Source organism: Macrotis lagotis, chromosome X, assembly GCF_037893015.1.
Source record: "Macrotis lagotis isolate mMagLag1 chromosome X, bilby.v1.9.chrom.fasta, whole genome shotgun sequence".
Classification (NCBI taxonomy): Eukaryota; Metazoa; Chordata; class Mammalia; order Peramelemorphia; family Peramelidae; genus Macrotis; species Macrotis lagotis.
The window spans coordinates 620,122,693-620,146,846 of record NC_133666.1 but is presented as its reverse complement, the minus strand read 5'-3'; the positions used below and the strand labels follow the sequence as shown (position 1 = coordinate 620,146,846).

General features: G+C 41.8%; 1 protein-coding gene across 4 annotated transcripts; it reads left to right on the top strand.

Annotated features, from left to right (window-relative positions):
- Positions 1-5,376: 5,376 nt before the first annotated feature.
- On the top strand, positions 5,377-23,691 carry LOC141500102 (leucine-rich repeat-containing protein 14-like). 4 transcript variants are annotated; one of them, XM_074203002.1, is made up of 5 exons: positions 5,377-5,510; positions 8,591-8,708; positions 15,760-16,203; positions 16,653-17,276; positions 17,905-23,691. In XM_074203002.1, exons 3-5 carry the CDS (start codon positions 15,809-15,811, stop codon positions 18,470-18,472), a joined length of 1,587 nt encoding a protein of 528 aa, XP_074059103.1. In that variant the 5' UTR covers positions 5,377-5,510; positions 8,591-8,708; positions 15,760-15,808; the 3' UTR covers positions 18,473-23,691. The 4 variants fall into 4 exon arrangements, with proteins under 4 accessions (XP_074059103.1, XP_074059104.1, XP_074059101.1 ...); XM_074203001.1 differs by lacking the exon at positions 5,377-5,510 and adding an exon at positions 13,627-13,681 and having other exon boundaries at positions 8,621-8,708; XM_074203003.1 differs by lacking the exon at positions 8,591-8,708.
- The last annotated feature ends 463 nt before the right edge of the window (positions 23,692-24,154 follow it).

Genomic DNA, 24,154 nt, shown 5'->3' with positions numbered 1-24,154 from the left:
GCAAATCACATCTTCCAGATCCTGGACAGACCTTGAAGTTTTATCTTTTTTCTCCTGCTGCATTTTCTTAATGTTGCAGGAGTCAGAGGAGGTGATTGGTCCCTGACTTGGAAATCTCTCAATGACTAGAAGTCAGGAAATGTCTAGCTTCCATGTTCATTGGTTATGGTTCTGTAGCTGAGGTAAAAAAAAAATAGTAAACAGAAAGATAAAATAAGGACTCAGGCTTGCCTAGGCAAGGGTATATTCTTCTGATCATTGTTGCAGGAAATGGGCAGAAGAATCTCTTCCTTCTCCCTGATGTGTCAATCACCGCCACACTGGCTCCCAGCTTCTCACCTTCCCCATCTTGACCTGTTGTTAAACCAATTCAGCTGTACATTGTCTTCTTGACTTCTTTGTTTCCTTATCCTATTTATGATCTTGCTTTGCTGATCTTTGCCACTCATTTTATTCTTGTTCCTCTGGAGCTGATCAAAGCTGTAGGAAAAAACAAAACAGTAATACCTGGGGTCCGTTGTAAATTTTTTGTTACATAATCTTTACTGGGTCCTCAACTGCAGGAAGGCAACCCTTTTCTATTTACTTGACTCATTATCTTATTTGCCGTAACATTTTCCAAACCGTTTCATCCCTCTTCAAATCTCCTATGGCTCTCCTCCCACCATTCTCTCAGCTGAGAAGCTGACCTCATATTTCACTGAAAAAAAATAAAAGCTATTCAGCTCATTTTATAGTGGCAAAGAACTGGAAATTGAGGGGTTGCTCATCAATTGGGGAAGGGCTGAACAAATTATGGTATATGAATGTGATGGAGTTCTATTGTTCTGTAAGAAATCATGAGACAGACTTGCTCAATTCTGTGGAAGCTAGAACCAAGCTCTGTACAAGTAAAAAGGTCTTTTGGAGGAAAATGAACTTTGCTTAAGGTATGTATTTTTTTTTTATAAATACACATTCCTTCTCCATCCACCCCATTTACTCTCCTCCCCAAGAGAATGGGGAGAGCCCTTCAAGTTTTAAAATAAGGGTGGTTAAATCCTTAAATTGTTTCTCTGATTTAAGATGGAAAATCAGAAGAAAATTGAGAGTGGGAAGGGAGGTAATTCCTGTCCCCTATCAGTGATATGTATGTAAGGTCTCTTCCCAGCCCCTAGCAATTTTTAGTCTTGGAGGTTGGGTTCAGGTTGCCCTAAATGGATTGGAAGGAACCAGAGATCCAGCAGGAGTCTTCTTGGAGCACAGGGATTCTTTTTTTGCTGGCTAGGGACTTCCCCCTCTGCTTTGAGGCGAAAAGAATTGAAGTCCTGATTATTCTGATTGCTACTGCCCCAATATATTGTCCTAATGCAGTGTAGAAACTGTGTGTATAATGTATGTACAGATAACATGAATTCAGTTCCAGCAAACAAAAAAAGAAATCATGAGAGACTAAATTTCAGAAAAGCCTGGAAAGACTTGCATGAACTGATGCTAAGGAAGAACCAATAGAACACTGTACACATTAACAGCAACATTGTGTGATGATAAACTATGATAGACTTAGCTCCTCTTAGTGATCATTTCTAAAAAGCTTGTGATGGAAAATGCTATCCAGATGAAGAGAAAAAGCTATGTGATCTGAAAGCAGAACAAAGTATACTATTTTCATTTTTTAAAATTTGTTTTATGTTTTTCTTTTTCTCTCTTGTTTTTTCCCTGTTCTGATTCTTCTTTCACAAGGTGATTAATAGGTAGAGAAATGTGGAATTCAAAAGTCTGCAAAAGGATGAATGTTGAAAACTATCATTGAATGTAACTGAAAAAATAAAATGTTAAAAAAAAATCAAGGTTATTCCCTGACAGCTTTTATCACTTCCTTCTCATCTTATATCAATCACTCAGCTGTCTTCTGCCAATATCTCTTAGTGCACCCTTCTTACTTGAATGGCTAGTCCTTTTCTTTGCCTAGGCAAACCCCATCTACATGCAGAAGTGATCCCATCCCAACCCATCTTTTCTAATAGAATGTCATGTCTACCATCTCTACTCTCCCTAATCTTCCATCTCTCTCGCCTGTTGGCCACTTGCCTCTTGCCTATTTTCTCCTCATCCTTAAAAAAAAATCTCTTAATCTTATCCATTATAAATCTGTTTACAATACATGCCTCCCCTTTCCTCTGAAATCTGTCACCTGACCTATTATTCCACTCAAACTGCTCTCTCCAAAGTTAGCAATGATCTCCTAATTATCAAATCTAATGGCGTTTTCCTTAGTCCTATCCTTTTTTTTAAACCTCTCTGCTGCCTTCTACGCCATCAATTATCCTCTTTCCCTGTTATTCTCTTCTCTTTAGGTTTTTGTTATGTGGCCTTCCCTTGGTTTTCTTCCCACCTGATTATTCAGTTTTCTTTGCTGCTTCTTCACCCAGGTTGCACCCACTAACTAGGTATTCCCCAAGGTTCTTTCCTGGTCTTGCTGTTCTTCTAAATTATTTCATTTGATTATCTCATCAGCTCCCATTGATTTAATGATCATCTCTATAAAGATGATTCCTAGATCTGTTTATCTGGCCCTCAATTTTTTCCTAAAGTCTTACAATTCCAGCAGCCCACTAGAAGCTCAAAATGGATGTCCTGTAGACATCTTAAATTCAAAACATATCCAAAACAAAACTAACTCCCTTTCCAGTTCTGCCCTCCTCTCCTCTCCTCCCCGCCTTTTCCATAATTTTCAAGCACACCATTGTCTGCAATCACCCAGGCTTGTTTGTTCTTTGTTTTGAAAACTGATAACATCACAGAATGTCTTGACTTTGAAGTAAATTTAAGGGAAATTGAGTTGTACAGTTTCAGTCTAACTCTCTCCTCCAGTCATCAAAGCCCAGAGATAGGACAAAAGTCAGGACAACTGGGGATGATCTGGGATGCAGTGGATCTGACCACGATTTAAGCACTCCACCACATCTGCTTCATAGCCTTTAGGACAAATTGTTCTCATCAGCTCATTTCACCTGTAGAAGTCTTCATATGATTGGGGTAGACATCTCCCTAACTCACCCATGGGTTTGAGGTCTGTTAATTTCCCTCAATCTGGTTTAACCTATCTGCTGAGATGGTTTTAGTGAGGTGTGACCACTGTACAAGCTACAGGTTCTTGGAGCAACAAGTGAGAGTTGGGGAAAAGTGGACACCAAAGGTGAATGAGCAGCCCACCCTCACAATCAGAAGTATTAATTCTTCAAGGATGCCCCATACATCTTACAACCTGGGTGTCATCCTCAACTTCTTACTCTAACACTCCCTCATCGCCAATTTGTTGCTAAGTTCAGTTGGTTCTTCTTTCCCAACACCTCTGATATACAGCCTCTTCTCTAACACTGCTACCACCCTGGTGCAAGCCCTCATCACCTCATGCCAACACAAGTCAATCTATTCAGCTGTCAAAATTATCTTAAAGCATGGGTCTGATCTCTGTCACATTCCTATTCAATACCTTTAAGATCAAATATAAAATCCTTAATTTGTTTTTTTCTTTTTTTTTTTAGTTTTTTTGCAAGGCAAATGGGGTTAAGTGGCTTGCCCAAGGCCACACAGCTAGGTCATTATCAAGTGTCTAAGACTGGATTTGAACCCAGGTACTCCTGACTCCAGGGCTGTGCTCTAGCCACTGTGACACCTAGCTGCCCCTCTTAATTTGGTTTTAAAGCCCTTCATAACCTGATCCCCCTCCACATACTCTGTGATCCCGTAACACTGGTCTGCAAGCTGGTTTTTCAAGCATAAACTCCCCCATCTCCTGACTAGGTTTCTCCAATAATTGTCCCTTATGTCTGCAATTCTGTCCCTCCACATATCTATCTCAAGGCCTCCTTGACTTCCTTGATGTCCCAGCTAAAATCCCACCATGCAAATGCTTTGATTTGGTTGATTGTCTCTATATATTAGTTATCTTGGAGCAACAGGCAACTGAATATATATATATATATATATATATATGTATATGTATATATATATATATAAAACTAATCTACATGAATATTTTTGCAATAGTTTTACATCTCTTTTTAGAATGAGCTACTTGAAAGGATTACTTTTTGATTTTCTTTGCATGCCCAGAGATTACAAGCTGTCTGGTACTTAATAATTGCTTATTGACTTGACCACGAGGTCTAGAAGACCAGGGTTATTAAATATTTTGTTGCCTCGTGGATCCTTTTGGCATTCTGTTAAAGTCTGCGGCTCCCCTTCTCAGAATTTTTTTTTAACCTTTTTTTTAGGTTTTTGCAAGGCAATGGGGTTAAGTGGCTTGCCCAAGGCCACACAGCTAGGTCATTATCAAGTGTCTGAGACCGGATCTGAACTCAGGTCCTCCTGACTCCAGGGCCGGTGCTCTATCCACTGCCACCTAGCCGCCCCTAGAATTTTTTTTAAGTTTAAATTTCAAATTCCTAATTGAAGTCTAAATTTCACTTAACAGGTTAGGGAAAATAAAGATGTACTTTTTTTTTTTGCTTTCTAAGTTCAGGGACTCCCCTGAAATCTGTCCACAGCACAGTTCCCCAAGGGGGCCTGGAATCCTGCTGGAAAGGAGACTCTCGTGAAATCCAGATGTGGTCAGATGTAAGTCTCCAGCCTCTCCTCCAGGACTAGTTTATGGAGAGGAAGGAAGAAGGGTCTGCCTGGGGGCGCCTAGAACACCGGCCCTGGAGTCAGGAGGACCTGAGTTCAAGTCCGGCCTCAGACACTTAGTAATGACTTAGCTGTGTGGCCTTGGGCAAGTCACTTAACCCCATTTGCCTTGCAAAAACCAAAAGAAAAAAAGAAAAAAGGAAGGGTCTGCCGTATCCATCAGTGGTCTGTGAGATGCGGGCGCCCGGCATCCGGGCAGAGCCTGAACTTCAGGTTTTGGGGTGCTGCTGGGCGCCGGAGGGTAAACAGCCCCGGGACGCCCCAGGGCTGGCTCCCTCCGCCAGCTTCCCCCGGCCGTGGGGGAGGGGCGGGGCGGGCGCGCGTGGGCGGTGCACGTGCCCGGGTCCCGCACCGCCCCCAGAGGAGCCGAGGCGAGGCCGGGCCGATCCCCCCCCCCCGCGCCGGGGCCGAGGGGCGGGGCGAGGCCCGGGAGGAGGAGCGAAGCCGGCCAATCCGGGGGGGCCTGGACGAGCAGCCAATGGAGACGGCGGAGCCGCTGCGGCGGCGCTCCGGGGGGGCGGGGCGGCCTCGTTGTGACGCGCTGACAGCCGCGCCCTCAGAGCGCGGGGAGGCGGCGGCGGGAGCGGGTGCTGGCGGCGCTGCTGCGGGGCTCGGCGGGTGCGGGCTGAGGGGGCGGCGGCGGCGGGGGCAGCGCGGGCAGCGCGGGGCCAGCTCGGGGCCGGGGCTCGCGCGCGGGCCTGCGGCGGCGGACTCCCGGGGCGGCCGGAGAGGCGGCGGCGGCGGCGGCGGCGAGGGGCCCGGGCTGCGGCGGCGGCTACCACCACAGCGGCCAAGACGGCGTCGACCGGGAGAAGAGCGAAGATCAGGCCGAGGGCTAGGTGAGGGCCGGGCCGGGCGGCGGGCTGCGGGCCCGGGGCCCGGCGCTCCCCGAGCTGCGCCCCCGGCCGGAGGACCCCGAGGAGGCCCCAGCCCGGGGGGGAGGGGCTGGGCGGGAGGCCAGGATGGCCTCTGGTGATGGAGCCGCCGGGGCGGGGCGGCCGCGAGGGGCGGCCGCGAGGGCCGGGCAGCCCGCGGTGGGCGGGGGCCGCCAGGGGGGCGGAAAGCCACCTGAGGGGGAGAGACCCTCCCGGGGGAAGCCGGGGCAGAGGAGGGGGCTTCGGAGCAGCCCTTGGCCAGGAAGCGGCAGTGAGGATGATAGTCGCCTATATTTTGCCCCCAAAGTCTTCCTTCACAAAAATATGTGTTAACCATGACGATTGAAGACGGAAAATGTACTTGAACACATCCCTATGAGGTCGTAGCGTAACTTACCATTAATAGTGGAATATATGTGTTAATATTTTCTAAGCAGTCTTCTCAACTGTATGAGGTGGTGTTAGAACCTGTTATCAAAAATATATTCCTCTGGTGCTTTGAGTTTTTCAAAATTAATCTTTATAACCTCCATCCCCCCGAGGGAGGTACCACTTAGTATTAACTCCATTTTATAGTCAGAAAACCCAGAATCAGAAATGAAGCAACTTGTCCAGGGTTACAGGCTTTGAAAACAGATATTTCCTGACCCCCATCACTTTTTCCACATCATATTGTCAATATATCTAATGGTCTATGGATGGCTAAGGAAGTTGACAGCCTGTGTTCAGGTGAGACCAGCTGGAGATTGCATAAAACATTTTTTTCCTCCTTATAGCCTATTGTTCATTTGCCACAGAGACCAAAGAGCTGTCGATTATACCCAGAGGCTAAACTTTCTATTTCTCTTGCTTGGCACTTGGGCATATTGGGACACCTTGACACCATATAACATCAAACAAGACAGCTGATGTATTTGTGGGGGTGGGGGAGTAAGATGAGAAAAGACTCATGAGGTAAGGTGATAACAGATTGTAGAGTGCCGAGGTTGAGTTTGAATTTTACTTAGCAAAATAGTAGGATTCTTTTACAGGGTTGACAGGGCCTTCACTTCATCTCCCTAAAAATCAGCATGGTAGCATTTTAAAGAACACATTAAAATTATTTGAGATTGCTGGTTAGATATCTCATTTGACCTTTGCATCACCAGTGCTCTTAAAAGTAGTAGGCCCTCATTAGGAATAGTTGGAAATAGAAGGGTGGAACACAGAGCCCTTGGAGGAGAGATCACTACTGGAGATAGATTTCACAGCCATTGGTAAAAAGGTGATGGTTGAAGGAATTGTTGGGGAAGTGAAGATACAAGGGACTAATAGTTGAACCTTGAGAAATATTCATCTTAAGATGCTTCACGGAGACTAGGGGGCAGAATAAGATTATTAATATAGTGCCATTCATATAGACCCTTTAACATTTATGCCTTTTTCTGTGATGATCATAGAAATTTGGTATTGAAGGGCAACTCAGAATATGTAGTCCAACAGGTATCTTAACAGAATACTTTTCCATATTTACTAACAGGTGGCCACTTAAATCTTTTTTCTGGGATATCTTTTGAAGTAGCCCATTCCATAGTTGAGAAAACTTTCATTAGTTAAGTTTTACAAAATCTGCCTCTGTAAGTTCTATTTTTTCCTAATTTTGTACCTGGGATGAAAGAAATTTAATGCTTCTTTCCCATATAGACTTTTAAATATGTGAAGACTTATATATTCCTCTTTTTTCCCCTTAACTCCCACTCAAGGTGTTCTGCTGAAGTGCCTCAGTTATTTTACCTGATCCATACTTAGGCCTGGCTTCCAGTTTCTCAGTATCCTCCTTTAAAAGTAGCTGAGCTGAAATAGTTATTTCAGATGCAGTATAGCCAGAGAAAATTGCAGTAGTACTGTTACAGTCCCTTGTTTTTTTACACCATGCTTGTACTTCTATTATTGCAAACTAAGATTGCAATTGCTCTTTTTTGCTATCATCACATTTTGAGTCACTGAACTTTCAGGCCACTTGACATTCTCATGCTTTTTTAATATAGTAAGTATTATTAGCCATGTGTTCTCATGTAATCATGAATTGATTTTTTAAACTCAAGTGAAAATTACTTGATATTTATCCCAATTACATTTCATCTTTTTGGATTTGACTAATAACTTCTTTTTGGATCCTAATAATATTATCTTAAATAGTACTTATTCATCCAAACTTTCTGACATCTAATGCACATTAGGTTATTAATGCTGTCATCCAAGAAATTTTCAATTTCAACATTTATTTAACACCTGTGTGCTAGGTATTTGTAAAGATAATGTATTACCCAGAAGCAAGGTTAGATTTTTTGAGACATTTCATGAGAACATCATATTGATGTAGCCTAGTCCACTAATTATCTCTACTTTTTGGGACTAAGTACTAGTTCTCAATTTACTAACACTCATCTTGATCATCTTGAGAAACTTTGCTGAAATCAATGTATATTATGCTATGACATCTAATCCATTAAATAACTTTTTAAAAAGGACATAAGGTCAATTTGGCATGACCTGTTCTGGGAAAAAAAACCTATGCTTAGTCTTGGTGATATCACTACTTCTTTTAGTATTTACAAACTATTCATTTTGTAATTCATCTTAGAGTTTCAATAGGAATCACATGGTCAATAAAAAGTATGATTTAGTATCTGAAATGCAGTTTAAAATCCAGGTCTTCCTGACTCCTAATCCAATATTTCATCTACTATCACAGATATATGCCTTTTACTTATTAAATCCTTCTAATCAATCAACTTGAAATTTTTCTACAGAAAACATCCAAGCCAATATTTCTACTCACTCTATTTTCCCAGACTTAGGTTCAGTCAGAAAGCCTCCTGATAACATGTCTTGGTACTTTAAAAAATATACACATATTTACATATATGTTAAAATGAATAAGCCTTTATTTTCTTTGATATCTCCCCCGGGGGAGATGGGGCAAGGACTTTGTAACAAAACGTTTTGCTTAATTCTGCATATTTGTTACTTAACATTTTTCAATGCTTTTCCCTCCAACCAAGGTAATATAAACAGGGAGCATGTCACCATCACCTCAACAAGATCAGAATTTAACTTTACGGTTGTTGCCCCTAAGTTCATCAAAAGACAACCTGGTTCTTCACATCTTCCTGAAGTACAGTAGGTGTCATTCTACCTAATTGCCTTTGCTCAATGCTGTTCCCTAAGCTTCACATGTCATATTCTTCCTCCATGAAATTTCCAACATTCACTAGTTCAAGTGAAAAAGACCTAGCTTTTGGTTTAATTTAATTCAACAAACATTTTATTGAATGCCTACTATGTGTATAGGATTGTTCTAAGCTTGAAGGACTCCTGCAGTTCTTCTCTAGGAGAATTAAATATATAGAAACTAATTATGATACAAGATACAATGTACACATAAGTTATACAAATTTAAATATAACTGTTGATTCTCTTAAAATTTGGTGTTGCTGATGAGAAAAGGTTGTTTCCTATGCCTAGAAGAATGGAATTATATCACTATTTACTTTTTTGCTTTAAACTAAACCAGAAACTAAAGAGAATGTGTTAAATAGAAAGCTGTTCAAAAGAAAAAAGCTAGTAGTGTTAATATTTTATCCATTAGGATATAAACTCTTTTGATGAGAGGTAAAGTTTCTTTATTTGTTTCCTCAATTTCTTATTCACTTAAGTATTTGCTGAAGGGAATTGAATTATGCCATTGGGCAACAAAAATAAAATCAGTATTTTATGGGACACTAGGTCATGATCACCATCACTGTTTGTGGTAAGTATAAACAAAACATTATAAAGATAATTATAACTTATTTACCAACATAAGAATTTGACTTCCTATTCTAGACCAAGGCAACATGTATTTGGGTAACTTCAGTATGAAAGTGGGAGGAATAGTGGGGAAAAAAAGTAGGAAATTTTTGTTTGGGCTTTAGAAGCCAGAGAAAAAAAGCTTTTTGAGTAATGTTTATCAGGAGTGTTTTGTTTTTTTGGTTTTGTTTTTTTGTCCCAAGAAAAATCAGAAGATACTACTGGATTTGTAGTAAATCCTGAACATCATCATAAAAAATTGATTGTAATGCCTATGGCTCCCACTCAAGGGCCATGGAGGTTTTGCAATTATTTTGAGGCATTTGTTTCATTGATTCAGTCCACTAAAGCAGACTTAATAAATGTCTAGTACATGTATAAAATAATTTTTCAAATGTATGTAAATGCTATTCTGGCTAATAAAATTCATTTTAAGACATAACTGGACTTGTCATTTTCTCTGAAGAGGCGTGGTGTAGTCAATGGAGAGCAGGACTTGGAGTTAGGAATCCCCTGAGTTCAAGTTCTGCCTCTTGACACAGACTTTGTATTACCATAAGCAGATCACTTAACTTCTTAGTGTGCTCTAGCAGTTATCTAAGACTATAAGTTAGGAATAAGTGAGCAATTTGCATCAATGAAAGGAGTTTGGAAAACAGCACCCCACACTAATGAAATCCCAGATCCAGTCCAGAAAAAAAGTTCTTCTAATAATGCAGCTACAATTTATGGAGGTCTCTGAAATTTTTTTTTTTTTTTTTGACATACAAAAGGAAAATGGGTGACGTTCTTGAAGGTTGGAATTTGGCTATCTGTTTGGTTAGCTCAGCACTTTACAGCAAAGGCCAACCGGCACCAATGTGAAAAACTAATGAAGAGAAGACTACATGAAGTTATAGCAGCTCCAACCTAATTTCTTTAAACAGTTTGCTACGGGAATTGGATAAAAGTAAAGAAGTTTTTTCTGCTTATAATCATTTCTTAGAGAAGTTTAACAAATATGAAACATCTGCTACAACCAGGCAGCTAAAAGAGTCCACAAACTACTTCAGCCAGCAAGCATCTTATGTAGTCTCAGTGAACTGGGAGTTATGACAGCCAAGGGCAACATTTGTTCAGAGGCCAATCTTGTTTGCAAAACATAGAAGAAGAAAAAGAAATCAGCAGTATCAAGAGTGCAAAGGGAGTAGATGGGGAAACAAACGGGCTGAAAGCTTGGAGTGAAACCTAACTAAGCTCTATCATTCTGAGGGCAACTACAGATAAAACTGGAAGGAGAATGACATGTGAAATGGAAAGGATTTGCCAATGTTTATATAGCAATCTGTTCCTACCAGTGATGACAGCAGGTAAAATGTGCCTAGAAGTGGTAATTAGGAAGAAAGATGTCCTGACCACAATATACAGATGAAACCTGTACTGGAGGTGACCACCTCAGAAGGGGATAAGGATTGATTTTTTCAGCATGTTTTAATGTCCAAAAGAAAAAAAAATTGATACCTAAAAAGGTGTCCAGGAAGATAGCAGCTGTGGACTCAGATCTTTACTTACCTCTAGGTAAAATCTTTTTGATTGGCTTATATAGATAGAACATGTCCTTGATGAAAACACAAAAAAAGGGACAGGCAAGAGTTTAGACCAGTTGATCACATCCTGCCATTCCTAGTTGGCTGAGGCACACATTTTGTTGCTCTTGTTGCTGATTACTAAAACAAAGCATTTGGTTTTGTAGATTAAAATAGATTTTTTTTTCACCCAGGAAGATTTCTCCTATTGATATGTTAACATGTAAGATTCCTTTATAGATAGTCTCAGAAACCTTTAATGATCCTGAGCATTGACATTAAGCAAAACATAAAAAACCAAGGAGGTACATTCATCAAAAATGTTTTACTGTTGTGGTGTTTTGTCTTTATTACACAATCCAGGTGGAAGAGGGTTCCTATAAAGATGAAGTACTTGAGATGCTTTTAATTGTATATTAAAGTGTGCTGATTGTATTGATCTCCAGGAATCTTTAGAGCTTTCTCAGTGAGATCAATACCCATATGAACCTCAGGGTCGGCCTTGATGCCTCAGTTTCATCCCACAACCAATTTTTGCCAGAAGTATTGTTTCTGCTTTCATAGTAGTGGTTTCCAAACTTTTGATCACACACCCTTAACAATAAAAAAATTTTTGAGCTTGTACCCCCTGATAGGTGTATATTTATTGATATATAAATTTATGTACATGTACTGCTATACTTAATAATTATTGTGTATATTGTGAAACATTATATCACAATTGTGTATATTGTGAAACAAGTTAGAAAGGATGAAATAAAACTGAAATGTTTGATCCTAGAGACAATAGGAAGACCATAGGGTTTGTTTGAGTAGCAGAGTGAAATAACTTTATGAAAAAGGCGCCTCAGCCTCTGGAAGATGAATTTGATTGGAAAGGGACTGGAGAGAGCAATTGAGATATGACAATATTACATATAAAAGGTAATGGAGGGGCGGCTAGGTGGTGTAGTGGATAAAGCACCGGCTTGGAGTCAGGAGTACCTGGGTTCAAATCCGGTCTAGCTGTGTGGCCTTGGGCAAACCACTTAATCCCATTTGCCTTGCCAAAAACCTTAAAAAAAAAAAAAGGTAATGAAGGCTTGAAGGTAAGGTCTTGACTATATGAGAAAAGAGGGATTTATGAGAGATGTTGTGGAGATAGAAAAGACAAATTTTGGCAGTTGATTGGGAAATGTAGGATGAGGAAAAGTACAAAATGATCCTGGGTGACTGTAAGGATGTGTTGATGAGGATTTCTTCTCTGGTATAGATTGGACTAGATGACCTCCGAATTTCCATCTTACTCTTGAGATTCTGTGATATACACACACACACACACAAACACACACATATATCTTCTAGTTTCACCATCTCTGCTTCATAATTTCTCCAGGCTAAAAATCCCCACTTTTGCCAATTTTATCTTTTATGGTATTTTCTGGTTTTGTTGCCAACCTGACTGACTAGTCAGAGATTACATGGTCCAGATCTGATCTAGGTTGTCATTATGCTTTCTAAAATGTGCCTAGAATTAAACATGGTAATCCAGATGCAGTCTGGTTAGGGAAAGTACAGTAAACATGTTGTTTTTATTTTTAAAAAATATGAAGCAGAATGGGATCAGGGTCCTTGGGGCAGACTACTAGATACTTATCTCCAAATTGACATCGGTTTGCCTCTATATCTCCATTTATTGAGGTAGACATCATGAACATTTTTCTTATACTTGCTGACATCGAGATATGCTTAAACTCATCCTAGCTTTTAGTGAATAATTTTTCAGAAAGCTTAAAAGCAATGTCCTTAATGTGAGAATTTAGCTAGGTATCAGTTGAGGTTACTGGTTTGTACTTTAAAGATTGTATCTCATTCCTTAAAAAAATGTCATTTTCATATCATCTCAGACATTTCACATAATCTCAGAGAAATAGTCTAGTCCAACTATACCAAGATAAGAATTTCATCTATTACAGTGATATCATTCAGTATTTGCTTGATAACATCTGATGAGAAGGAACATTTATGTCCTGAAGATGTCCTGCTAGATGAAAATAATTTTTTAGGAAGGTTTTTCTTTTAGCAAGCCAAAATAGACCTCTTTATAACATCCATTGTTCTTTATTTTGTCCTTTAAAATCAAGCCTAATTCTTCCATGTGAACACACTTCATATATTTAGAGAGAGCTATTTTTCTCAACTCCTAGTCTTCTCTGGTTCCTTCAGCTGATTCAAGGCATGATCCAGGGGCACCCTTTATCCTGTTCACAGTTATGGACTTGAGCTTAATTGATGTCCTTCCTAAAATAAAGTACCTAGAATTGAACATACAGTAATACTAAAATGACCAAAGTATAATATTGCCTCTGTCATTTCAATGCATTAGCTCTAGAACACTGCCTAGCACATAGTAGGCCCTTAATAAATGCTTGTTGACTTGATTGGGAGATTACATTAGCTTTTTTTTTTGTCCCTATAATCATACTTTTGGTCTTCTATTGATATTTTAGTCCATTTAAACCCCAGGTTTTGTTAACATAAATTGCTTTCTAGTCTAATTTGATTTTTAGAAATTTAATTATAAGCCTACATTTGTAATAATGACTGACATTTTTATAGCACTTTAAGGTTTCAAAACACTTTATATAGATTATCTCATTTGTGCCTGTAAGATAAGTACTACAGGTATTATCTCTATTTTGCAGACAAGGAAACTGAGGCTCAGAGAGGTTAATTGACTTGTCCATGGTCACACAGCTGGTAAGTGTCAGAGGAAGGATTTGAACTCAGGTCTTTCTGGAGTCAGGGTCAAGTACACTATCTGCTACGTTGTCTAATTCATTCTTATTAAATTTCAGTTTGCTACAGTTACTTATTGAGATCATTTTGGATCCTGACTTACCCATGTGTAAGCTATTTCTTTTATGGTTTAAAAATTTGATGTGTGTCAATTTACCTTTATTAAAATCTTGTGTGTAAGGCAAGATTTCTTGTGAGAATGGTTTCATTAGTGGGGTGGAGGGGAATCCCAGTATGGAAATTTCTTCTGCCAATGCAAATTTACAATTCATCTGGGGTTTACAATCTTAATAAGTATCCTGATGATAGACATTAGTCAGAAGCTAACTGACTTGCTTTGGGTCAGTGTATTGAGGATAGGACTTGGGAAGATCTAGGTTCAAGTTATGTTTCCTCATTACTTCATTGATAAAAATATTGCTGTACCTCAGGACCAGGAGGGATACATCCTTGCCATTCTCCACTGGAGACTAAGGTGACATTGAATCAATAAACTACTCTTTAGTTTGGTCGAGGTCATAAAATGTCATCTAGAAGGAATGCTAGGGTTCTATCTTGTTCAGTTCTATTTTGTAGATCTAAGAATAGAGCCTTTTAGAAGACTTGTCCCAGATCATATGACTGACCAAAAGTATGATTTGAACCCAGGTGTTCTTGTACCTAGCTAGCCCAGGGCTTTTCTTTTCCTCTATCTTCAATCTTCTTTATACCACAATTTCCTCCCTCTTCTAGCAGCCTCTTTTTACTCATTGCTTTTTACTGCTTTCTTCTCTCTTAATTTTTTTCCCTTGGTCTTATCTTGTCCATGCCTTGTGCTGCTTTTTCTATTTTCTTTCACCCTTGCTACCTCTCTTATCCTTTCCTCACCTGCCTGGGTGTCTTCTCATTTTGCTTCCCCTTCACACTGCTGAGGTGCAGCCACTTGAGCTCCAGGGGCTCAGGTCTGATATAGTGGCAGCTCACCAGTAGTACCTGGAAGGGTTACAGCACTGTCACTTCTTTGGAAATAAGGTAGATGTTGATCTTACAGCTGTTCTGACCAATGACTCATAAAAATTACCTGTCAATAACAATACAATGATGTTTGCACTAGATACAGATGACTTGCCTAATGCCTAGTCTCTGCCCCTCTATCTTGAAGCCCCCTGACATATCAAACTTGACACATTCAAGATGAAATTGGTTGTCTTCCCCCTGAAACTCAGTGGTGGTACTTAAGCTTGAATTATAATCATTATAATCTTATTTCCTATATCAGTTTCTAAATTCTAGCAATTCTATCTCTACAATGTAGGTGATTATCTTCTCTTACTTCATCACTGTTTCAGGCTATCATTTTTCTCTTACACTATGATAACTTTCTAACTTGTCTCCATGCTTTAAACCTTTTACCCTCCTTTACAAACCTGCCAAAATAGTCTTCCCAAAAATACAAATCTTAACACTGAAAATAAGGAAGCTGAGACCTAGTGAGGTCAAAGGAACTTGCTCAAGATCACATAACTTGTAATTAATGGAGAGGAGATCTGAACCCAATGTTCTCCATATTGTACCTCACCTCCTGTCATTGACTATTACTGTGTCTCCATAGTGCTTGTCCTTGACCTCTTCTTGCTTCAGGGGGCAGCAGTGGAATCCATGACACTAAAGCTTTAGCTTTATACCATACATAGCCTTTGTGTCATAGAATTTTAGTATTGGCAAGGACTTTTAAAAGCAACCAGTCTGGTCATTCCCTGCCATGTAGATGGAAGAACCTGAAAGAATGAGCTTCAAGGATAGGAAGTTGTAGTAGTTCAGAAGTAGGGTCTTGTAGGATGGGCATGGTGCATTCAGGTACTTTGATTTGAAATTTGATAATTGTTAGAAAAACAAAGATAAGTCTGTGGTAGAAGTAAGTAGGTGCTGAATGCTTCAGTCACCTGGAGCCCAAGGTATGGTAGTTGGGTGGGGAAGAGGATATGGAGCTTTTGGGCCCATCTCTTTAGCCTGATTCTCAAATAACCATTCTTAGTTTGAAATGCTTTTCTTCCTGGCAGGTACTACCTGTCCTGTGTCATAGGTGGCAGCTGCCCTCCATATTCAGCCATGCGCCCGCTGGTGTTCCTGTGTGCCCAGCAGGTGATCAAGGATGAGGAATCCGCATGCCAGGCCTTGGAGCTTTTGCCACAGGATCTGTACCCAGTCCTATTCAAGGCAGCCTTCATGCATGGGAAGACACTGTTGCTCCAGGCTTTGGTGCATACATGGCCATACCCCATCCTCAGTTTCAAGCAATTATTGCAGGATCGGCCACATTGCCGCAGAGCTCTGAGGCAGGACTGGCCACACTGCCTTCGGGCCCTCCTCCAGGAGTGTCCAAACTGCCCACGGGCCCTGCTTCAGGACCGACCTGCAGAGGAGTTGGTACAGGCAATGATCATGGGAGTCAAGGCTCGGCTTGAAGAGGCAACAGATAATGGAACACAGCAGTCGCTCTACAGGTAAATGCTTAACTGCTGTTGACGCAAGGCAGAGGGTAGATGTGACTATAGAGGCAGTCAAGATCTCGGGCTTATAGGACAAAATCTTTTTAGAACCCTTAGTAGCTTGGAAACAGCAGAAGGGAAGAATCCTGGCAACACCATTTATTGTGTACCTGCTTTTCAGAGACCAGGGCCAGGGGCCTTATTAAAGGACATGGCCAGATACATTTGCTTAAATAACAGATGTCCTAAGTCAGGAAAAGGATAGAGTGCCCTGGAATCTTTGCTAGACTTGGAATTGTGAATCTATTTTAAGCTTTCCATTCCCTTTTTCTCCTACTTTTATCTCAGCCTTATTTGGTTTTTATAGTTAATTATTTCAGATATACCCTCCTTAGGTTGGGATAAGAATAGCAGGATATGGGCTGTGTTTTGGCTCAGGGTCTCACTTTTTGTCCTTCCCTCAGGAGGCATCCATTGCAACTATTAGACATGACTGGGCTCCTGGATTATGGCTATGAAGAAGACCTAAAAACTATGAAAATGTGGGCCCGCACCATGACTATGGCCCAGGCTGGCATTTGCCACCTTTTGGACAAAGTTGAGCAGCCAAATGAAAGTCCTAACAAATGCAGAAAGGTTGAGGACCTGCCCTGCACACTTCTCCCTGTGGAAGTGCGTGTAGATCTCTGGGTGACCCCTTCCTCCAGTGGTTTTCTGAAGCAGGCCCTGCAGAATAATGCTGTCAGCCCCCTGCGCTTATGCTGCCGGGATTTCCGAGCTGAAGACCTCCCACCAGACATCACAGTGGACCTCCTGGGGTTATTGGACCACTCAAGCTTACGCCGACTAGACTTGTCCTTCTTTACTCTAGAAGCCGGGGGTGTGTGGGAGATAGTAGCTTCCATCATGAAATTCACTAATCTCTTGAGCTTGAAACTTCAGTACAGTAACATGGATGTGTGGCGGCTCTGGGCCATGTTGGAAGGTACCTTCAGCTTCCTGGCTTCAGAGATGAGCAAGCTAAAACGCCTCAAGGAGCTCAATCTGGGCACCTCCTGGCTCTCAGGCCAGCTGCGCCAGCTGCTCAGGTGAGTGATCTTCTTGATTCATGGACTTGTTCTTGCTCCCAGGAACTGGTTAAGCCTACTTAGCTTAAAAGAAGTCTCCAAAAAACTGCTTCAAGGTTCACTAATAGGAACTATTCAGCTTGAGAGATATTGGTAACTTTCAAAAATACTTGTCTGAAGGTTCCCTTCCTTCTCTTGCCTTAAATCTAAATTCCTTGTTTGTTTTTACAAACGTTAGAATGAAAGGACTACTGGAGACCTGCTCTCAAATCTTTGTCCCAGAACTTCCCAACTGTTCCACTTTGGCAAGCAAGTTAATCTTAGAGCTCCAGTTTTCTGGAGAAAGTGGACTTCATGGAATTTGTTGCTTTAGGTCCCTTCCAGAACCAGAGGAAATCTCTCTGTAAGTAGTGAAAAGACTGAGAGCAGGAGAACAGTCATTATGCAGAGAACTCTGTGCCTTAAAACTTTACAGCTTCTCTTTTGTTTGTCTTTTCCTCACCATGGGTCTTAGGCAAAAGTTGCCCCTTTCACCAGGAAGGAAGAGGCTGCCTGGACAGCTCTGGTGCCTGGAAGCAAGTCCCAGGAAGTTACAGCTTCATCCCATTTTCCCTGAGAAGTAATAGCATTTCTGTGTCTCTCTTTGCAGTGGCCTGCAGTGTCCTCTGGAAAGCCTGGAACTTCCTGTCTGCTACCTGCTCCCTGTGGACTTGAGCTACTTGTCCCAGAGCCCCCATGCTCCCCACCTCAAGAAGCTGGATCTCAGTGGCAACAACCTGTCAGGTGACCTCTTGCCCCCCTTCCAGGCTCTTTTGGGGGAGGCCTCAGCCTCCTTGCTGTGTCTGAAGGTGACAGAGTGCCAGCTCATGGATGTTCACCTTATTAGTACCCTGCCTCTTCTGTCCCGCTGCACTCGCCTACGGTATCTTGGTCTCTATGACAATCCCCTTTCCAGCATTGGGCTAAAGGCCTTACTGTCACGCTCTGAGGTAATGCCTGACCTACAGCTGGTAGTGTATCCATTTCCTGTGGACTGCTACAAGGACCTGCCTGGGGTGCCCCTTTCTGCTAACCTCCTGGAAGACTATATTGATGAGGAGAAATTTGCTCAAGTTCAGGGAGAGATGCACCAGATGCTAATAGCAGCAGGTAGGGCTGATGTGCTGTGGACCACGGATGTCTATGGTCCAAATATGCCTGACTACTTTAGCTTGTGATGGGAGGGCTTCCTGCCAGGGACAGGGAGGCCCTTACAATCACCAGTTCCCCCTGGGCCTGGCAGGAGAGCCTCCTTACCTTCTGGGCCACATATCTTGGGATTAGGCAGGGAGCCACAAAAGCTTTGCTCTCATTGCCAGCCTTCTTCAGACACGGGAAAGGGGCTAACTAAGAAGGAAGCTCCAACCTGTGCCTCACCTGAAAGATCCTTGTCAAGGATGATTAGTGGTAATGAGAAACTCCCAGCCAGTGGGATAGACCCAAGATTCTGGAAACCCCATTCAGTTAATGAATTGTTCCTATGGACAGGGCATAGTTCTATCCATCCCCCAGTGAAGGAAGGAAGTTGGCATTCATTACTGAGGAATGGGAGGTCATATACCAAGCTTAGACCCCAGAGCTTCTGAGTTATGTATCACTGGAGTCTCAGATGTTCTCTTGGTCAAGATTAGGCCATAGCCTTTCCCTTTCTGTCCCTCCTTACTGTTGTGAACTTCTCTTCTAAGGATGCCCACTTAGTTTCTCATGTTTTCTCCTGGTTTCTTTTCTCCAAGAATCTCCCTACAACTTTTTTTTCTTTTAGACATCTACCTCATGCTGGGAAGGGTTTGAGCTTAGGCGGGTGCTAGTCCCTTCCTTAGCTGCATCAGCCTTAGCTACTCCTTAGTTTCACCCTTCAGTAGCATGAAGAAAGAGGCAGTGGAAAAATGCAGCCTGTGAGATCCTTCCCTGGACCTTAGGGACTGGTTTTTCTTCAGCTTCTTTAGGGCTCAAGTTCTTCTCTGAACTTGATTTCTGAATGGTTTTGCCCTTGAGCCCAGGGCTTTAATTTTTCACTACTTTCTAAATCTCACTGATTTTTAACTCTGGTTTGAAACACCAAGTACCACTTGGTTCCTAAGCTCAGATCTCCTGGCCTTTCTTTTTTTGCCTCCTGCCACTGGTGTATCTAGTTTTGCTCACTGGGATCTTTTTTCCCCTTTTTTTAAACCCTGTTTCTCCATACTCCACACAAACATTTTCCAGGATTTATTATTCCCATATTAAAGGAGAAAAGGGTAATGATTCAGAAATAGTATGACAAATAAGATAATTACAATTAGTTATAATGAAAATTAGTTCCAGGACAGACTTGATTATATTTAACTTTTTAAAATGTTCTTTGGACTTCCTTGACTCCTGTGAAATTCTCTAGTCTATAAACTTAGGACCCTAGAAAAGAGAATGACAATATTTACCTCAGAAATCCACTGCCTATTTGGGACTTCCTTCCACAGCAGCTCCCAGTTGTAATCAGGATGCATCCTGATTGCTGCCCAGTGATCACCCACATTCTTATTTAATCAGGTCACTAAATATCTCCCCTGTTTCTACTCAAAGTAGGGGTAAGGAGGTGATAAAGAACTACCTATCACTGAAGTATTTTTCTCATTTTACCATCACTCAGAAACAAGACGAGGTCAGTATTAGTTTAATATCATCTTCCCCTGCCAAATTTCACAAAAGACAATCCCTTTCATTCCCAGGATCCCAGGAGTACATGGTGCTTGAGTGGGATTGGTGCTTATCCCACTGAGAGAGGGATAGATAGTCAGCTATTTCCTCCTCAATTCCTAACCCCAGAGGAAAAAGCTGTCTGGCAGAGCTAGTGCCTCTCCCCTACCCTGGCCCTTAGTTCCTCATCCCTATGTTTTTAGACATTGGAGCATATGTCTTTGTTGTTTCCTGACTGCTGAGAGAAACAGCTATGGCCAACATATGCATGGGGACCTGCTGACGTTTTGCTTATCCAGGCTGAGGCATCATAACCTGAATTATTTCACAGATGATTCATAATCACACACGTGGTGAACACAAAAGGTGGTTAAACCTTTTGTTTTTCTCTGGAACCCTAATGCTGATCTGAGCTTGTCAGGATTCCAGGATTAAAAGAAGGTGAAAGCATCCTCTGTTCCCACTATGTGGTTTTTTGGCTTGGCCATCTCACTAAAGTTGGGAAAATAAAGAAGCAGGAGGAAGGTCTCAAGCTATGAACAGAATAGCTGGATTTTTCTCCACCTGAAATGTTGGCTGACTTCCCCAGCCAATGCTGATGGAATTGTTCCTAAATGAAGGACTTGACATTCATTCCTGTCACATTTAACCTTGCTTTTTGGTCCATTTTGTTGGAACCTTTGTGATTCTCAACTCTGTTTCTGGGTGTAGCCGTGTGCCACCCAAATTTATGCCAAGAATTTACAAGTTAAAGTGTCAGGTCCTCAGATTGCTGTCTGTGGACTGGCCATTGGAATTGTCATCTTTTTGAGTTTTCATCATTCCCCTTCAGTGCCCACATTCCTCTGCACGGGGGGGAGGGGAATGGGGGGTTGCACACCAGCATATAAGCCTGTACCATCCATGTTCAGGCATGTCAAACTCTTGGGTGCTGAGGAGGATTCAAAGGTTGCTTTTACTGCAAAGGGTGAGAGGAGAGCCAAAAACCCAGTCCTACCTTCTGGTGTTTCAATTCTTCCCTGGTCCTTGGTGTCTCTCTTAGAGACTGGTGATAACCTAGAATTAAACCCTGGGAGCATCCAAGCCTCCCAGACTAGGATTTGCTTGTACCTGGTTCAGATCCCAGGTTATTTTCAGCCTCAAATCTGGCCTGTCAGGGGCCATGTCTATTGTTTTCCCTACTACCAACTTCCCTTTCTTGACTTCACCTCCACCAAGAACCCTTAAGAGGAAACAGTCCACAGTGACGATGGCCTTTGGATGTGTGTAATTGGTAATTGGTGTGTAAAAGGTAATTGAGGTAGTCCATAGGTGTGAACTACAGCGGTGTTATACTGCCTAAATTTGCTTTCCAGCTTAGATGAAGACCTTCACATTTATCTCTGTTAAATTTTATTTTTTGATCCATCATTCCAGCATGTAAATTCTTGGGAATCTTAACCTCTGTGGTCCATTGCTACTTTGTTATTCCAGCTTTCATTAAACAGACAATTGAGTGCATGTCAGGATTGAGGCACAATGATATGGGGGGGGGTGAGATATTAAAAAAAATAGAATAAAGATACGGGCCTTCTTAAGAAATTATGATTCAATAGAGGAAATAAGATGGATACAATTTTAAATGGTAAGATTTAAGGAATAGAGAGATCCCTTTCTGCTAGGGGAAATAAAAGCCTTTTTTTGTAGCACTTTAGTTGACTATTGAAAGATTTTAACTGGGAATTTTTGTTTTAAGCATTAAGGATGTGAGCAAAGGCATAAAAGAAGGGCAAGGATGGGATAAAAGCAGATAATGAGGAATCTTTGTCTTAGCTGACAAGTAGTTTATATGAAGGGGGGGTGGTATGACACAAGACCAAGAAAGCCTATAGAAATCAAATTGTGGCCAGGATCTGAGTTTTATATTTCATTAAGGAGGAGAGCAGAAATTGAAGAAGTCATTTTTAAATACAAGATCCCTAATCCAAGGAAGGTGGAGGCAAGGGTAAGACTGTAGACTTAGAAGATAAATTATGTTTGAGGTGTTCATGGGGAACATGGGCTTGGAATCCTGGACATTGGCCAGGTTGAGATTTAGGGAAATGTAAAAGTGGATGAGGAGCAGTAAAGACTATCTTCAGGGATGCTCCTCAGCTTTAGGTGTTCAACCATTTAGGCTGACATTCTGGCTGGGTGAGCCTCAGTGCAGTGTCCTGGGCCCCAAGGAAAAGTTAAAAATCATCTCTTAGCCATAGTCATTAATGTGCTCACTTAATGTTGTTGAAAAGATGTATGGACTCTGCAGGGAACAGCTGCAAAGCAAGATATTTGAGTTTTTACAAGTTTGCTTCAGTGTCACCTCTCAGCAGTTCTCAGAACTCCAAGTTTGCTTGTTTTTCCTAAGGAGGAAAATATTTTTCACATAAAGGGGATTAAAATGTGATTGGAATTGAGACCTAGGAATCTGATTTTATCAGCCTTTCTCACCCCCCGCTCCCCGTTCAGCTTCTTAGCCTGGCATTCAAGACTCTATGCTGTCTTGCTTTCACACTGTGCAGTCTTGTTAGATGACTAGAGATGGTGCACTCAGTGCTTTAGACAATCTGGACTGCTTGCCATTCTTCCCTCAACCTATGTCCAGCTTTGTCTTCTGTGATTTTGCTTATGTTATTTCCTGTCTGTGTCCCAACTCCCAATCATCTCTGTTTAAAACCTATGTAGTTCTTCCCCTTCTCCCCTCCCCTAAGCTGCAAAGCTTCTGCTCCCTTGCTCCCCAAGCCCATTGCTTGCACCACCTGTCATGCACTTATGAACACAGAATGTTTAGTCTTATAGTTATTTGTGTGTGATGCATCCCCTTGCTAGATTGTGAGCTCCATGAGGGCAGAGATTATATTTTAACTAATCTTCTGTGTCTGCCCTCTACCCAGGCATGGTGTTCTGCTTATAGAAGGGCCCTTGTTAAATGTTAGTTAGCTTATTGTTAAGTGGGGAGGTAGTGGACGAACACCTAACTGTTAAAAAGAGTTAAAATCATTGGGCCTGCTAGCATTAGAGCCTACCCCTCATCAGCTGCTGAGACTGGGAGGGTGGCAAGCCCACCTGAAGAGTATATAGAAGAACTTAAAAGTAGGTGGCTGCCCAGAAATATCAAGAGGAGAAAATACGGAGACCAACAGAACATCTGGACTTGAGAAATTTAAGAACTGTTTGTTTAGCTCCTCAATTTGTTTATCCCAGTACCAAACTCTTCACCTTTTGCTCATCCCCTGCCTGTTACTATACTTCCTCTTCAGCTGTGCCTTCCCTTCAGCTTCCCAGCCTGGATTCCCAGTTACTGAATTTCTTCAGTGGAAGAGTCTCTCCTCCCCCCTTCCCATCTACTTGAGAGCTTCCCCCCAGCTTTGGGACTTCTGGCCTGGGAAGGGTTCAGTTTTTACTATGGAACCTGTTTCATCATGTGCCAGAACATTTGAAAGAACTTGGTTTGTTAGGGGGAAATAGCTGTCAGTGGCTATGGGGGGGTAATCCAGTGAGAGAGGTGCCCTGGATCAGAGATGGGTGCGTTACTGCCCCTAGGTCTCCTTGTACTCTCTTGGGCCTTGGGGAGGGAGGACTGGTGTTGCATGGGTAGTGGAGATTGTGTGACCTGAAGAGCAGTGACTGGGTCTTATCCAACCTCTGTATCTCCCTCGGCGCTGAACCCCTGGTGCTCTGCGCTTAATAAATGTTTGTTAAAGTTGAAGTTTGCTGGAGTTGTGTTAACATCTGTCCGGGGAGGCCAGGACTGGCTTCCACTTTCTTAAAAATGACTGAATTTGGAGTTCTGTGGTTACATTTGATCTCAACTCTGTCATTTACTAGTTAACACCTTGAAAAAGTTCCTCTCCATTTCCAGCCCTCAGGTTTCTTCCTTTGTCCAGCGAGCAGTTTGCGTTTACCATGGTCTTGAACAAGGAACCAGCCCATAGACTTCAAAAGCAAAAATAGGCCCCACCACAAATAAGCAGAACCAAGAAGTCTCTGCAGCTGTGATGGACTTCGGGTTGAGTCTTGAGTCAGCCCATGATTGATCATTCAGTGTGTCCATTAGCATTGAGTTCTGAATCATAAAATCTTAGTTGAAATTCTCAATCTATCTTGGGCCAATCATTTCTCTCCCAGCCTCTCCTTTAAAATGTGTTCATGAACTTGTTGTAAAAAATGTT